The sequence below is a fragment of the Pocillopora damicornis genome, chromosome 7 (genome assembly GCF_964200805.1).
Source record: "Pocillopora damicornis chromosome 7, jaPocDami1.2, whole genome shotgun sequence".
Classification (NCBI taxonomy): domain Eukaryota; kingdom Metazoa; phylum Cnidaria; class Anthozoa; order Scleractinia; family Pocilloporidae; genus Pocillopora; species Pocillopora damicornis.
Window position 1 is genome coordinate 986,685 of NC_142676.1, and position 15,709 is coordinate 1,002,393.

The 15,709-nt window shown below is 37.7% G+C and overlaps 2 protein-coding genes and 1 pseudogene across 3 annotated transcripts; all 3 read left to right on the forward strand.

Annotated features, from left to right (window-relative positions):
• The first annotated feature begins 1,222 nt into the window (after positions 1-1,222).
• LOC149041948 (retinol dehydrogenase 12-like) lies at positions 1,223-5,622 on the forward strand. The gene is made up of 4 exons (XM_089211590.1): positions 1,223-1,341; positions 2,915-3,043; positions 3,853-4,401; positions 4,641-5,622. The coding sequence occupies exons 1-4, from the start codon at positions 1,335-1,337 to the stop codon at positions 4,952-4,954; spliced, it is 999 nt and encodes a 332-aa protein (XP_089067716.1). The 5' UTR covers positions 1,223-1,334; the 3' UTR covers positions 4,955-5,622.
• A 1,244-nt stretch (positions 5,623-6,866) lies between these two features.
• On the forward strand, positions 6,867-10,475 carry LOC149041949 (retinol dehydrogenase 12-like; annotated as a pseudogene). Its single transcript, XR_016188212.1, has 4 exons — positions 6,867-7,023; positions 7,953-8,093; positions 8,690-9,241; positions 9,990-10,475. The product of XR_016188212.1 is annotated as a retinol dehydrogenase 12-like (transcript).
• A 705-nt stretch (positions 10,476-11,180) lies between these two features.
• LOC113681427 (retinol dehydrogenase 12) lies at positions 11,181-15,395 on the forward strand. The gene is made up of 5 exons (XM_089211588.1): positions 11,181-11,341; positions 11,828-11,959; positions 12,894-13,157; positions 13,514-13,807; positions 14,529-15,395. The coding sequence occupies exons 1-5, from the start codon at positions 11,260-11,262 to the stop codon at positions 14,840-14,842; spliced, it is 1,086 nt and encodes a 361-aa protein (XP_089067714.1). The 5' UTR covers positions 11,181-11,259; the 3' UTR covers positions 14,843-15,395.
• Positions 15,396-15,709: the final 314 nt, after the last annotated feature.

Here is a 15,709-nt window from a genome sequence, read left to right on the forward strand (position 1 = left end):
TGTCAAAATCTGATGGCCATGGTCCATCTTGAAGATCATGGCGACAGATCTTTATTTTGAGCGTCAGAATGAATCTTTCCACGGCTGTAGGATTCGGCCTGTCCTTTATACCTTTCTCAGGAGAGTTCAATTCAAACAACTGGCGAACTACCTTTCTGATCCAGTAGGACTAAAATGATTGTCTTTGTAATTTTCCTAATTGCATAACCATCTTCACGCTTATTGTTTCTCTTTGTGCAAATTAAAGAAATTCTCTGGTAAATTTAAGCTCAAGGAAGTAATTGTTCTTTAAAATTCAAACGAGTTATTTCTTGGTATTATCGAGCCTCTGTCCGTGTTTGCTCAGTTTGACAACTTGTCTCATTCAAATTTACCAGTCTTGTTTCGGTAACTTTTTGTATTCAGGACAAAATTTCTTTTACTAGGACTGAGTTCTTTCACGTTACACTCTCCAGTTGGTCTAGAGACACCACTGTTTGATATTCGCCAAATAAATACTCCCTCTTTAAAGCGTGATAACCGCAAATCGCGCCAGAGACCATGTTTCCATCTCGCCGGATTTAGTGGGAATATCGCTTATGAGGATAATGTATCGTCTATGTTTCGAATTTATCCAGCAAAAATCCCGAAGTACTTCATTTGGGAGGAAGAGAAGTACTTCTGTTGAAAGTGTCGTTGCCTTCACTTGCTGCATGCTAAGATCGCTTAGACGTGGCACAGTCTTGCATCCAGAACCGTTGGTTGCCATGACTCAAGAAAAACGCGACAAGGTTGCACGACTAAATTTGAGTACAGAATCACCACATCTTTCCGGTCCAAAGTGTAGTTGTAGGAGTCAAACAACTCATTGATTAGATCAGAGTTATTGCGGTCAACTATCGACTGACAGGAACAATTAAACAATTTTTGTGAGGATCTAATCAACTATACGCTTTTAATCATATGGGTAAAACTCTTGTGCGTTCAATTCCTTGAACCTATAGGTAACAAATGTTCCAGCCTGCAGAGCAGGCGAGTGCTTGGTTATAGCTGCCATCTTTGAATTTTTACAGCAGAGGAAGGTTGGAGAGAGAAATAATTTTGTACCAACTTAAAATCAAACAATTGGCCAGTCGAATAAACAATCGCGAGCTTCTTAACGTTAAGACGCCCTGACACCTTTACTTTGTTGTGCGTTAAACCGCGCAGATAAAGAGACCGGAGACTAATCTATTACCAGTCCGTTTCGGTTATCCCTGCTGTCATGGTATGAAACGGAAATAGAGAATCTGTCGGTTAGTGCTGTAGCCCTCCTTTTCTCCAGCTTTTTAAAGGTATCTTTAGGTGAAGAGACCATGAAAGGTTTGTATTTATGTATGTTATTCACAAATGTACTTCAATTATTTCAGGAGTCCCTGCAAGTTTCCAACTTATAACAGCTGAAAACGGCGCGACGAGTGGCATCCGTTGGTAGCTGTTTTCGTTATTAGGAGACAGAAACATTTTGTTATGTTCTGAGAGTTTATTTCTTTCGGATACATCGAGGGCCCATTAAAACACAGATACCTGAAGCTCAATTAGACGACATTGGATGGGGTTACGTTGTATTTGTGAATTGGGTAGATCTTAATTTTTCAGGAGTAAACAATACTCTTTTGACTGGGTCTATGTTTCACTCTAATCCAGATAATTCTCCAGTGAAAAATAACTTTTCAAAAAACTTTCGTTCATCTGGAGACATCTGACTTACGACACATTGTTTTTTCTGGGGCAAGTTTTTTGCATCCACCCACCCCTACTTAGTTCGAGGTTTAACAATAATAACTCAAACATGGATGCAATTGCACTTTATAAGAAAGAGTGGGCGAGTAAAAATTATTTGGATCACAATGTTTGTCTTTTCTTTGATGCAAATTTTTCTTTGAGTTGAAAATTTTCCAATTTTGTATTTCATTGTCTCTTATTGTTTTTAAGAGATCTAGAACCAAGTAAGACCTGTTAGATCAAAGTTAATCTGGTTTTGAAATAAAAAAAATATGGAAAAATTGAAACACAACACATAATTTATATGTTTGCATCTTAAAGTATTTTAGAATTCAAAAGGTTTTTATGTTGTCTAAAGAGTGCATTTGATTATTTTTTGTAGAAAATGTACAATATAAATATTAAATATTATTATTATTACTATTTTATAACAACTTTATTTAAATAATAACATATAACATATTATTATTAAAAAAGGGTTATAGAAGGGAGGAACTTAATCCTCATTGTAAACTATACCCCAGATATAAAAATTTAATACTATGCAATATACATATACATACTGAAACATTTTACATACAGGCATATATCTATATAAATATAAAATCTAAATAAAGAAGACATATCTAAGATAACTATTTTGTTTAAGATTATAACTAAATAATGTATAATACATAGAATAATTTAATTTTTAGTCATAGGCCTAGTTAAAAAATGTTGATTTAAGAGCTTTCTTAAAAGCATTAATTGAGTCAAGTTCAACTACTGATGATGGTAAACTGTTCCATGTGTCGATATGTTTTATTAATATATAGATTTAGGCAAGCCTAAAAGCGGAGCTCGCTTTTTTTTTTCCTGCACGTCTCTTCAACAAAACTAAAGCCCCTACTATGGTAATATTAATGGTTTTCATTCGCAACTTCTCTGTGTCTGTGTAGAGGACTGATTATAAGATAGTGCCCGTGGTACAGTTGGCCATGCATGCTAAAAGTAGCACCTTGTATGGTCGGTTGTATGGTCATACATCCAAATTTTTCCGGCTTGATGGGTTACTACTATTTTGTATAATTATGGGACTGTGCTCTGCGAGCTCTGCTATTATGAGTATTTTATCGAAGTGTAATGAAATGTCATTTTTCTTACAATCATTCTTTTCTTTGATCACACCAAGGAGATACATTGATTTTCCAAAGTACTGCTACAAAACTGGCAGCTTTCACAGCAGTTACAGTTTGTCTGGTGGGACTCATTAAGTGGCATTTTGGTGGAGGAGTGTGCAAGAGTAAGACAAGATTAGATGGTAAGACTGCATTTCAGCAGAGTTAATAAAGATTAAAACATACACTAAGCAGGTTTACAATCAACTCACCACCACAACAAACTCACCACCACCAGCTGTAGTAAACTTGCCACTTGTGGTGAAGTGAGTTGTTGACATTAAAGGCTCTTTCTTTGGATTTCACCCTGTTTGTGTGCACTTTTAATTTTTCCATCATTGAAACCAAAAAATGATAAAATAAAAGACGTAAGCTTTCACATGATGTAAGTTTAACATTTAACAGTTAAAGATCCATATTTGAGACACTGCACATAATGCTTGAGTCAATTTGCCACAGGTAGCAAATTTTTCAAAGTGGAGAGTAACCTGATACCACTGTGCCTAGTGTGAGAAATTTACTTGGCCAACATGTCTGTGGTGCAGATGAAATTTATACAGGATCAGACTTGAGCTAACAATGGTTACTGACCCATGGAACTTGGCACACAGAATCATTATTTTATAGCTGTTGTAAAACAGTGATGTGTGAACATTCAGTTGCCATGGCCTTTTGACAGCTTGGGTTATGCTCAAGTTCATCCTATCTCTGTTATACTTTGATGAATATAAAATTAATCTCAGTGCAAGACAGCTAGTCCTCATGATGGATACCACAGTTTAATTTACATATGACAACAATTTATGTTTATTTAAAATGCTGCCTTTCAGCAAGACTGACAACAAAAATAAATAAAATATCTATCACTGCTTGATGTAATCTGTATACCTCTGCACAGAGATCAGTTACAAATTTGTACCAAGGTTTTGCTGACTTTGCCATTTTCTTGTAGGTAAGACTGTTATTGTAACAGGGGCAAACACTGGAATAGGGAAGGAGACTGCTTCAGACCTTGCCAGGAGGGGTGCTAAGGTCATTTTGGCTTGCCGAGATGAACAGAGAGCCACAGATGCAGCAAAGGACATTATTGCAGAGACTGGAAGTGACAAAGTCCATGTTAGAATTGTTGACCTGTCTTCCTTTGAGTCTGTGAGAGCCTTTGCCAAGCTCATCAATGAAACTGAAGAAAGACTGGACATTCTGGTAAACAATGCAGGACTTGGGGAGTATTACAGGTTGACTGAAGATGGATATGAAAGTGTATTCCAAGTAAACTATCTCAGTCATTTTCTTCTGACTCTACTTCTGTTGGACAAAATGAAGAAATCAGCACCAAGTCGCATTGTAAATGTCTCATCCAAGGCACATGAAGGAAGGAATGCTGAACTCCAGCTTGAGGATTTTAAATTGTCTGAGGAAAAGTGTGATGCATTTCAACGTTATGCTCAATCAAAGTTGGCCCAGGTGGTGTTCACAAAGGAACTGAGTCGAAGACTGGAAGGTGAGTTACATGTTCTGGAGTACAGATCACCAATCATACCACAGAAATAGGTTGTTGTTATCACATGTGCGATTGTAATGTCTTGTTATCAAACTTTTCCTTTTCTACAACTTAAAATTTACTTTGTGGAAATATATTATATTTCAATTAACAGATGTCGCTGAGAGTCTAGGAATTTATTGTTGTTTATTAGCTCTGGTAAATGGACTCTTTTAAATTGTTTTTTTGCCTCCCCCTAGGAACTGGAGTGACAGTTTATGCTCTTCATCCTGGTGTTGTCAGTTCAGACATTTGGCGAAACTTGGAAGTTTTGAAGAAACCTTATATACGACCATTTGTAATGCTCGTGATGTTTCTGTTCTTCAAAGACTGCAAGCAAGGAGCACAGACTAGCATCTACTGTTCGGTGGCAGAAGAGCTGGAGGGTGTCTCAGGCCTTTACTACAGCGATTGTAAAGTCAAAGAGGTTAACAAACTGGCTAAAGATCCTGGTTTGGCCAAGAAGTTGTGGGATGTTAGTGAGAGAATCACTGGAGAAAGCTGGAAAGATTAAACTCTAGTGAAGCATTTTCATAGTTAACTTAACTTGTTTTTGTAGCTTAGTACAACTGCGTAGCCTTTTAAGACACGTGAACTGTAATATCATCAATGAAAGGAAGTAGGTCATAATGTTTTATGAGAGCTAAGAGGTAGTTTGATGGCCTTATAAAGTTTAGCAAATCATTCCATGAGTTAGCAAAAATGACTCTTTATCAAGAGGGGAAGTCCTGGTACTGTGTTACAGCTTAGGCCCTCCAAGCTGGTGCAGCATGACATGACCAAAGTTATAGAGCTGTTGTAGGCTGTAGCATAGAGATCTGGTAGAATGACATCTAGTATTCTCCAAAGAGTGTATTGAGAAAATGACTTCAAAAATGTGCCAGTACTACACACACCAGCCCATTGATAACACTTACAAGTTTAATGATTTTAGATATATGAAATTCATACATTTGCACTGCGGTGAAGAAACAAATATAAGAGATCCTTACAGCTAAGAACACTACTAAACTAGTAGTTGAAATAAGACCTGAAAAAAAATTTTCAGGCCTGTACAGGATTTGAACCCATGACCTCTGTGATACCGGTGCAGCGCTCTACCAACTGAGCCAACAAGTAAACTGGGTGCTGGTCAATATGTTGGGTCCAAATAAACCATCCAAGTGATGAATAATGATTTTAGATATATTAAATTCATATATTTGCACTGAGGTGAAGAAACTTACACAGTTATTCCTGTCACACCCCTCTTGCACAACACAGCAAAAAAAAGGGAATCTGTTTAGGCATCTTTAATGAGGAGAGTCCCTGGAGTGGAAGAGAGGGTTAAAAAAAACAACTGAAATGATTGAATGGATAAAACCTTGTGATCATATGACAACCAAGTGTCAGTCAGCAGCTCGCCATGCAGGCACAGCATGGAGGCCTCAACACAGGAGGTCAGCTAAGTTATTTCCCAAGGAATATGAACCCTACTCTAGACTTTGAGTCTACAAAGATATCCCAAATCAAGATGCTAAAAAGTTAAATTGTAAACTCACCTTTGCCCCTCCCCCCTCTCCCACCTTTTCTAGGTAAACAAGAGGGGTAGAGTGGAAGAAATCAGGTTTGCAGGTCAGGGTTACCGAGCTGACTTTGACGGTCGTGTACGCGAGTCGTTAGAAACGTCAAAACTGGGACATTTTGAAAGCAAACTGCGGGTTAGCGTCAGTTTCATGGGGAGGATAGAGTTGTTAGTGAATCGAAATGAGACTAAAGTAAATGTGCTTGAATTCTGATTTGCTAGATTTGAGGCCGCCTGGTCATTTTAAGATTGGATTTTTTGCTTCTCGGATCACAGGTGACCCAAGCGCCAGCTGTGAGATTATCATGCGAAATAACAGTCATGGCGAAATATTTCAAGAGTTTGTATGGGAATATTTACGACTGCTCTAACAAATTAAAAATAATAATTCAAATTCTCAATAAAAATATCTCACCTTACTTCCACAGCGTATCGCTTATCTGACTGCTTACTTTGTTGAAATGAACCCATTTAAGTGAGTTATCCATCTCTAGCTAGGTTTACTACGTACATAAGAAAAGCCCTGAAGCTTTTTATATGTATGTAGTAAACCTAAAATGGATAACTCACTAAAATGGCTTCTCTTTCTGTTCTTTATGTCACAGCTGGAGCTTGGACCGCCTGTGTTCGGATCGGCCGGTGTGCAGCCTTGTCCTTCCCTCAGGGGTTGTAACCCTAGAAATGGATAACTCACTGAAACGACCTCATTGCAACAAAGTAAGAGGTAACAAAACAAGTAATGCTCTTTGAAAGTAAGGTGAGGTATTTTTATTGAGAATTTGACTGTTTTTTTATTCCTAAGGGCAGTCGTATATATTTCCTTTCTATTATTTTTTCCCCTCACTCTTTTTGCACAAGATGATCATTTTACAGCTGGAGCTTGGGATGCCTGTGAGTGGTCACGTTTATCACAAGAGCTAGTGTTAAAACGAGAATGGCGGCTAAGTTACCGGTAGCGGTTGTTTTCCTTTGGCTCTCTTGCTGTGTGTTGGTGACCTTTAGTGAAAACATAGACAAAGGTTTGTTCTCAATCAAATGGTACTCAAGAAGAGCCCAATTTAACATCAACTTTCAAAAAACTGACGATCGTCCTTCCCAGCGTGACAGATAACTTGACCTTGAAGGCTTGTCCGCGTGACCTTGTTTTGTTGTTGTTTTTTACTATTAATTCAACTGAATAATATAGGATTATCGAGTAATCTTTTATTTTTGGTCAATTGTTGGATTGGCCTTCTCTGTTTTTGTCCCAAGGTGGGTGGGTTAGAATTTTTGTTTGGTGCAAACTAAGAAAGCTATTGTCAGCACAGGCGGCCCAAGCTCACGTCTCGAGAAAAAGCCAACGATGAATTCATGAACGCGTCACGCGTTGTGTGACTCGGTGTTTAGTTACGGGAGGAACCGTTGAAAATTTGAACACGTTATAAGGCATAGTATGGGGAACGACATATAGTCGATTTACAACGATAAATATTTCGAAATCTGAATATTTTACACGTAAAATCAATAAAAACTTACTCATGCCCTGTGTATCCGTCGTAGTTTCTAGCGATTTCTGCTGTTTTAAGCTTGCTTTACCATCACTGTTAACCATGTCAACATGGTTAACAGTGATGGTAAAGCAAGCTTAAAACAGCAGAAATCGCTAGAAACTACGACGGATACACAGGGCATGAGTAAGTTTTTATTGATTTTACGTGTAAAATATTCAGATTTCGAAATATTTATCGTTGTAAATCGACTATATGTCGTTCCCCATACTATGCCTTATAACGTGTTCAAATTTTCAACGGTTCCTCCCGTAACTAAACACCGAGTCACACAACGCGTGACGCGTTCATGAATTCATCGTTGGCTTTTTCTCGAGACGTGAGCTTGGGCCGCCTATGTTGTCAGTAGAAGCTTCCTTTGTGTTATCGGCACACGGCTAAACTGGTGTATTCTTCTCAAGGAGGAACACAAGGTGAATCTCTTGACCCACAAACTATTATTTCAAGACTGCTGGTTTTCACAGCAGTAACAGTTTGTTTGGTAGTGCTTACGAAGTGGTATTTTGGTGGAGGAGTGTGTAGAAGCAAGGCAAGATTAGATGGTAAGTCAGAGTGAATGTAAATTGCGGAGATAATTTTATTTAATGTACGCACTGTAAGGGTTTTGCTTTCATTTATGTTAAGGCTGATGCGTTGATGTCAATAACCAGTGTCATCACAAAAATCATCTAAGTTCTGTTGGCACCATCTTTTTTTATTTCCTACAGGACTACCTCGAAGGTAGTTTTCTTCTGTCCATACTTAAGAGCAGTATTCTGATAAGGGTGTTCATGTTTAAGTTCTCCTGCAGTAAAAAATTTTCTACTCGTTCGCTAATGATTTAATGTCATATTTAGCCAAAAAGCATTATACCAGTTGGCGGGACACTTTGGAAAATAAGTTATTGTTTTTATTTAATTTTTTAAACTGTGATTTCTCATTTCAAACATCTGTCATTACGCACCTGATTGTGCTGTATTGAGAGAGCTGTATTAAATTATAAAGTGTTGGCATTTTCTCACCAGTGGGACTTTGTTCCTTGGATTGTGCGAGAGATTATTTTCTATTTTGAAAATTCTTTTAGGCTTGTATGGAGACTGACTACAATTTTCACGATTGGGAATTCTTTTTTATGCTAACTCTAGATACCATTTTTTAGGCAAGACTGTAATTGTAACAGGGGCAAACACAGGAATAGGAAAGGAGACTGCTTTGGATCTAGTTAAAAGGGGTGCTAAGGTCATTTTGGCTTGTTGAGATGAACAGAGAGCCACAGATGCAGCAAAGGACATTATTGCGGAGACTGGAAGTGATAAAGTCCTTGTCAGAATTGTTGACCTGTCTTCCTTTGAGTCTGTGAGAGCCTTTGCTTGGCTCATCAATGAAACTGAAGAAAGATTGGACATTCTTGTAAATAACGCTGGCTTTATTGGGTCTTACCAATTGACTAAGGATGGATATGAAAGCATATTCCAAGTAAACTATCTCAGCCATTTTCTTCTGACACTACTTCTGTTGGACAAAATGAAGAAATCTGCACCAAGTCGCATTGTAAATGTCTCAGCCTTGGCCCATGAATTTAAGAGTGCTAATCTACAACTGGATGATTTTGTTCTTTCGAAGGAGAAAGTCAGCCAGGGATTTGAACGTTATGCTCAATCAAAATTGGCCCAGGTAGTGTTCACAAAGGAATTGAGCCGAAGATTGGAGGGTGAGTTAAATTAGTTTGTTCCACAGTGTAATCAATATTGTCAATATGCTGGAAGGTTGTGGGCAAATAAGAAAAAGTTTGTGACCAGGTTATTGTGCATGTAAGGCTGTTTTGTCTGATCACACACATGACTGGAAACTATGTATTCAAAATGTCTAAGGAGTTCCATGAAATTTGGGTGAATCTGGCAACAAATTCTAAATGAGAATCAGTATATATAACTCCCAAGTTCTCATTAGTAATTCTCCTTACTGTCTGTCTTATAGTTCTTGTGATGTTAGTTTGGAGAATTTGGTATTGGATCAACTAATAATCCCCTAATTGATAGTTTTCTTTATTCTCATCACTTTTCTGCTTGACTTTGTATTGATATGTAAGGAGAAATCCTGTCTTGGTGGCTCATGAGACCTAAAGGGTTAAGTGGCAAGCCATGTATTCAATTCCACTCAAAAACTGGGGAATGGTTGTTGTACAAATGTTTTGGATGGTTAAGTCTGAATGATAAGGAAGTAAGAAAAGAAGAACAGTAAGCAATAATTTATTGTAAAAAAATTTCAATTATTTTGAAAATAATTTTTTTGAGAAAAAAAATCCAAATGAGAGAAAAACTGAAGCATTGGATTTTTGCCTTGCTGATTCTCCAGTTTATATTTCACAATTTTAATTTGTTTTCAGTTGACACTTAGAACTAGAACTAGCATGAGGTATCAAGATGTTCCTTATGAATATTATTTTTCTGGTATTTTAGGAACTGGAGTGACAGTTTATGCTCTTCATCCTGGTGGTGTCAAGTCAGACATATGGCGGTACTTACCTATTCTGGAGAACCCGTTCCTTAAACCATTTGTAATGATTATTTCATTTCTGTTCATGAAAGATTGCAAGCAAGGAGCACAGACAACCATCTTCTGTTCAGTGGCAGAAGAGCTGGAAGGTGTCTCTGGCCTTTACTACAGTGATTGTAAAGTCGGAGAAGGCAATAAACAGGCAAAAGATCCTGGTTTGGCAAAGAAGTTGTGGGATGTCAGTGAGAGGATCACTGGAGAAAGCTGGAAAGAATAAGATGAAGATGAACATCTTTGTAGCTAATTATTGGTACATTTCTTGGTACAGTTCTTGAAACCTTGGGTGTAGTGTACATGTAAGAGTTTTGAATTGTTCTAGCCCTGGGTAGTCTATGATGAAAAGTTAATTTTTGAGGATGATAAGAATTTATGGATGTCTTTATCATTAAGATGCTTGGTAATACATTTGTTCACCCTGAAAAAGACTAAAGACCCATAACCTGTGAATTATTACTGCTTTACTAACTGGTGGTATTATGAAAAAGCCAAAATATATATGGATCATGACCACCAGTTTGCTTAAGGTGTTGTTATCCACCCTAGGGGGAGGCAGAAAGGAAGGAGAGAAAATGGGAATATGGAAAGTTTGTGCTAAGGCTTAATTGACACTCTGACCCATTGTGAGATCCAGCTCACTTCCCAGTTTAACCCAAACAATGTCTTTGATTGGGTGGCAAATCCACCCAATGGAGCCACATATTACACTTAAAACAATATTTAGAATCGACAGACAACATCGAGACAGTCCACCATAAATTCACGCACCATTCAAGCTTTCTTGTGTGTTGACATTCCCTATTCAAGACATTTGATGGTGGAGTTGTAATCCCTTTTTATTTTGGAAAGCCAGGAAAACTTACACTATTTGGAAGCACAAACCCCTTTCATGTAAAACAAAGGAGTGTCCCCTCCCCTCCCCTCCCGCCCCACCTGCTTTTGATGAACTCAACGAGAGTTGTTAAAAACAGGGGTGCCAAAGAAATTGTGTCATGGAAGCACCAGCTGATCTCGATTTCGGCCAAAAAATTCTCGAGATCACGAAGCATATTATCTTCCATTTGCAACTAAATTGAGAGGAAACTTTGTAAGACGTGAGCACTATTGTCCCCAGAGCCCATCGTTTGCTTTGATCGGCGCGGACGTCGCGCGCGCAACGTGGTGAGTAGTCAAACTATGGCGGTGTTTTTGGTATTTGCTGTGTTTCTTTCGCTCTCTCGTTATTTTGAGGTAGCCTACGGTGAAAAGACAAACAAAGGTTTGTTCTCAGATGAATCTTACTACAATTAGTTTTTAAACCAAACCCAAAACAATAATAGTCCCTCTCGAGCATAGCGTGACTAACACATTTTAGGCTTTCGTGTTGCCTAATGCTTGCGCGTGTTCGCTGTAAAGAGGTTCCCTTTGACTCAAGGTGCCCCCTCTAGCGCGGATTTTATCTGCATGTGAATTGTCTGCTAAAAAAGCTGATGGCCAACGTGATAGCGTTTTTTTGTCACATATTTTGATTCGCTGAGTCAGTCTCTGATTTTCCTTAGCAAACTTTCAGTTTGGGGTCGGTCAAGTGAAAACTTCTTGACCTCGATCTTTATTAATTAGCTTAACAGCAAAAAAGGGAAAAATCGAATGATCTCTAATTTTATCATAAAGTGGAATTTCTTTCTGTTACTATCTAACGTGTGAGAATCTTTGTACGGTGCAAAGCCAATGACAATGAGCGTTAACTATGTTTTTTTAATCACAGAAGGCGAGCTTCTTAACTCCAAATGTATTGCAACAAGGCTGTTAGTTGTCACAGCGTCAACAATTTGTCTGGCGGTGATCATTAAGTGGTATTTTGGTGGAGGAGTGTGCAGGAGCAAGGCAAGATTAGATGGTATGAGTGCATTGTGAAAAAAAAATTTATAATTTGCCTAGCCCTTATGATGGCCTTTTGGGGTGGAGGTTTAATTACTAATCCCCACAAGGGCGATTTGAGTATATCTCGCCCTGAAAGGTACAGTTTTCGAGCTGTTTTGGTCATAAGAGAGATGTAGATTTTAACCATTTTGCTCTTGATTAGTTATGATTTTCAAAAGACACCATGGGAGAAGATAAATTATTTTGAATTCTGAACTTCAGCTGAAAATGAACATCAGAGAAAGAGAGCTTAACCAAAATATATTATCTGAGCTGAATTTTCTGTAAATTTTACCAATTCTAAGTTTTAAAATCGACATGCAGATAAAAAAGGTATTGGATTCATTTGTAAATCAAGTGCATCTTGCTAGGTTTGATTTTGGGTATGGGGAATGCCCCCACCACACTCCAACACATTATGATGTACCTATAAGCTATACTTTGGTTATAAAGCATGTTAGTTAATCTAAGTTAATAGGTAAAAGAAAAAATCCGGATCAATATCAGTATCTGGGCAACTGCCCACCCACCCCTCCCCAAACCCAACAACAGTCTATTGATAACAAGTTAGGGTTAATGTTGGGTTAGGGGAAGGGTTGGTGGGTAGTTGCCCAGATACTGATATTGATCCAAAAATCCACTAGTGGCAGCATTCTTCTGTGATTGAGTGCATGTATGGTAAAGGCTTCATAAATATGTGCTGCCATGTAAAAGTATTTCATCTAAAGTGTCACAGGAATTTTTTTTCTTTTGTCTCTGGCTGAATGGAGTTATACAGTTTCAAAGTCAATAAGTGGTCAAAATGACAAGTTCGTATCATGGCAGTTTGATGACTGGTGGCAATTAATGAGCTTGGCAATATGTTTCTTTGCACTGACACTCAATTTTATGCTAACACTGCCTTTGTTTAGGTAAGACTGTTATTGTAACAGGGGCAAACACTGGAATAGGGAAGGAGACTGCTTCAGACCTTGCCAGGAGGGGTGCTAAGGTCATTTTGGCTTGCCGAGATGAACAGAGAGCCACAGATGCAGCAAAGGACATTATTGCTGAGACTGGAAGTGATAAAGTCCTTATTAGAATTTTAGATCTGAATTCCTTTGAGTCTGTGAGAGCCTTTGCTAAGCTCATCAGTGAAACAGAGGAAAGATTAGACATTCTTGTGAACAATGCAGGTGAGTATTTAAGAAAACAGGCTGAGAGACTTTAAAGCTTTAACCAATAGTCTTTTATCTAAAATTACAATATGAAGACAAAAACACAAAAACTTTGTTCAAAAAGGAATTATAAATGTTAGAGATCTCTAACCCATTCACCCATAAGTGTGTATGGCTAGCATCTAATTTCTATTTCTAGAATCATGAGAACAAATGAAATGATTGCCAACTTGAAAAGCCTTGATTGTTAAACAAATTCTCCCTGTTGGTGCTATAAGAAATGTATAGAGAATAGTATGGAGAATATGCACAGTGATATTTGAGTGTAAAGGGTTTAAGTTGAAGTTAATTCTCCATAAAATATCATTTCATAGGGATTGGACTTGGTGCCCCTTACAGGCTGACTAAAGATGGTTATGAAAGTGTTTTCCAAGTAAACTACCTCAGCCATTTTCTTCTGACCCTACTTCTGTTGGACAAAATGAAGAAATCAGCACCAAGTCGCATTGTAAATGTTTCATCCTTGGCACATGAACAAAAGATTGCTTCTCTCCAGCTTGAAGATTTTAAACTTTCTAAGGAGAAGTTTGATAAAGGATTTGGACGTTATTCTCAATCAAAGTTGGCCCAAGTGGTGTTTACAAAGGAACTGAGCCGAAGACTGGAGGGTGAGTAAAAATTAATGTTTGGGTGCTCAAGACAACCAGGTCTAATTATATTGCAACCTAGTGTGGTCCTTTTCCAGACGGTTTGGTTATCAAAGGATTTGGTCTTGGTTTTGGACTTGAGAACAATTATAATGAATATTAGCAGATTGGACCTTGGATTCAATCTGTCTAGAAGTTGAAATTGTGGATTTCTTCACTAATAATGATGTTCAACTTGGTATCTGCTGACCTAGTAAGCTTTTCATTTTTCTTGGCTTAGAGGAAGCCAAAAATCCTTTCCTGTTGTAAAGACCTGGATGGCTTTGAAATTCAGTATGTTATGGGCTGTTTAACTCTCATGTGCTACATTTTCAAAAACCAGCAAAGACAGAGCAACTTTTGGCAAATTTGAAAATGTGTGGTAGTAAGAAAGGTAAAACAAACACAAGCTCATTTTTGGGGAAGTATATTGTGGTACATTTTAATCAAAGTGATGTCATACCTTGATTATGATTTGAATGAAAATTGCAAAACTCTATAAATTATAATTTAAAGTCTATTTAAAGGTTCCACTCGAAGTATCAGAAGAAAATGGAATAGATTAGAATGGTGTTTCTCAAGCAAGTTACATTAGGATCACTGTTGGGAGAACTAAATTAAATTTTTTTTCAACTGATATTAAGGATTATAATGAGGTATCAAGATGGCTCTTATATTGATGATTCTTCTTCCTTTGTTTTAGGAACTGGAGTGACAGTGTATGCTCTTCATCCTGGTGGTGTCAATTCAGACATTTGGCGCCACTATAAGTTCCTGGAGAATCCATTCCTGAAACCATTTGTAACCCTGATTGCATATTTGTTCTTGAAAGATTGTAAGCAAGGAGCACAGACATCAATCTACTGTTCAGTGGCTGAAGAGCTGGAAGGTGTTTCAGGCCTTTACTTCAGTGATTGTAAAGTCAGAGAAGGCAATAAACTGGCAAAAGATCCTGGTTTGGCAAAGAAGTTGTGGGATGTTAGTGAGAGGATCACTGGAGAAAGCTGGAAATATTAGATATTGTAGTCATGCATGTACATTTCCAAGTAGAAGAGAACCTTTGCTTGTTTTCCAGTGCCAATCAGAGCTTGCTTACAAGCTGTTACTAAGTGACATGGTTTTTCTTTCATGTCTCTTATTTCATGTGTATTGCTTCTCCTCACTCAAGTTCAATGCATTGTCCCTGAAGTAGCTGTGATAGGCATTGCATACATATCAATAAGTCAGAAGGAATAGACTTGATTACTTAAGGCTTATAATTACTAGACATAGAGCTATGTAAGGTTATTACCATATATTTTACATAAACTTATGTTATACAACCTTGGCAAAGTTCTGTTAGGAGCATCGATCATGTCATCATAGTAGAAAGTTGTTATATCCATTTTAGCACCAGTTGTGGCCTGGATAGCATGCCCTCTACTCAGTGGTGTCACATGTTATTTCAGACTTTGGTTTGGCAGTATTATTTGATGTTTAGCTTACATATATCATATTCGAGTTTTGTATTTTTGAAAATAGTGGCTAGATAGTGGCATAGTTATAATAAAGGATGCCTTTTTTCATGTTATTCGCTTTTTAAGAGGAATATTGTGTTGGTTTGACAGCTTGAAGAGTAGCAGGAGATATAAATGGATGTTGAATTTAAATCCAAATTTCTTATTGTGCTTTTTGTGTGGAACTTAAAACAAAAAATTAGTAGGATATAAATATGTATATATATTTTTAATGAGGTCACGAATCCGATCCTACTAACGCATCGACCAACGTGTCGGCCGACACACCCCCGACACTCTACCGACGCCGAGGGGAAAGGAATGAAATACCGTAAACACCCATATCACCGTGTTTTGAAGCTCAATGCTGGAAAAAAAGTTCCTTAGA

Coding starts and splice junctions, on each gene's coding strand:
- LOC149041948 (XM_089211590.1), top strand. Junction 3,044..3,852: donor GAGTAAGACAAGATTAGATG/GTAAGACTGCAT, acceptor ATTTTCTTGTAG/GTAAGACTGTTATTGTAACA. Junction 4,402..4,640: donor ACTGAGTCGAAGACTGGAAG/GTGAGTTACATG, acceptor GCCTCCCCCTAG/GAACTGGAGTGACAGTTTAT.
- LOC113681427 (XM_089211588.1), top strand. CDS start 11,260: ATGGCGGTGTTTTTGGTATTTGCTGTGTTTCTTTCGCTCTCTCGTTAT. Junction 11,960..12,893: donor GAGCAAGGCAAGATTAGATG/GTATGAGTGCAT, acceptor GCCTTTGTTTAG/GTAAGACTGTTATTGTAACA. Junction 13,808..14,528: donor ACTGAGCCGAAGACTGGAGG/GTGAGTAAAAAT, acceptor CCTTTGTTTTAG/GAACTGGAGTGACAGTGTAT.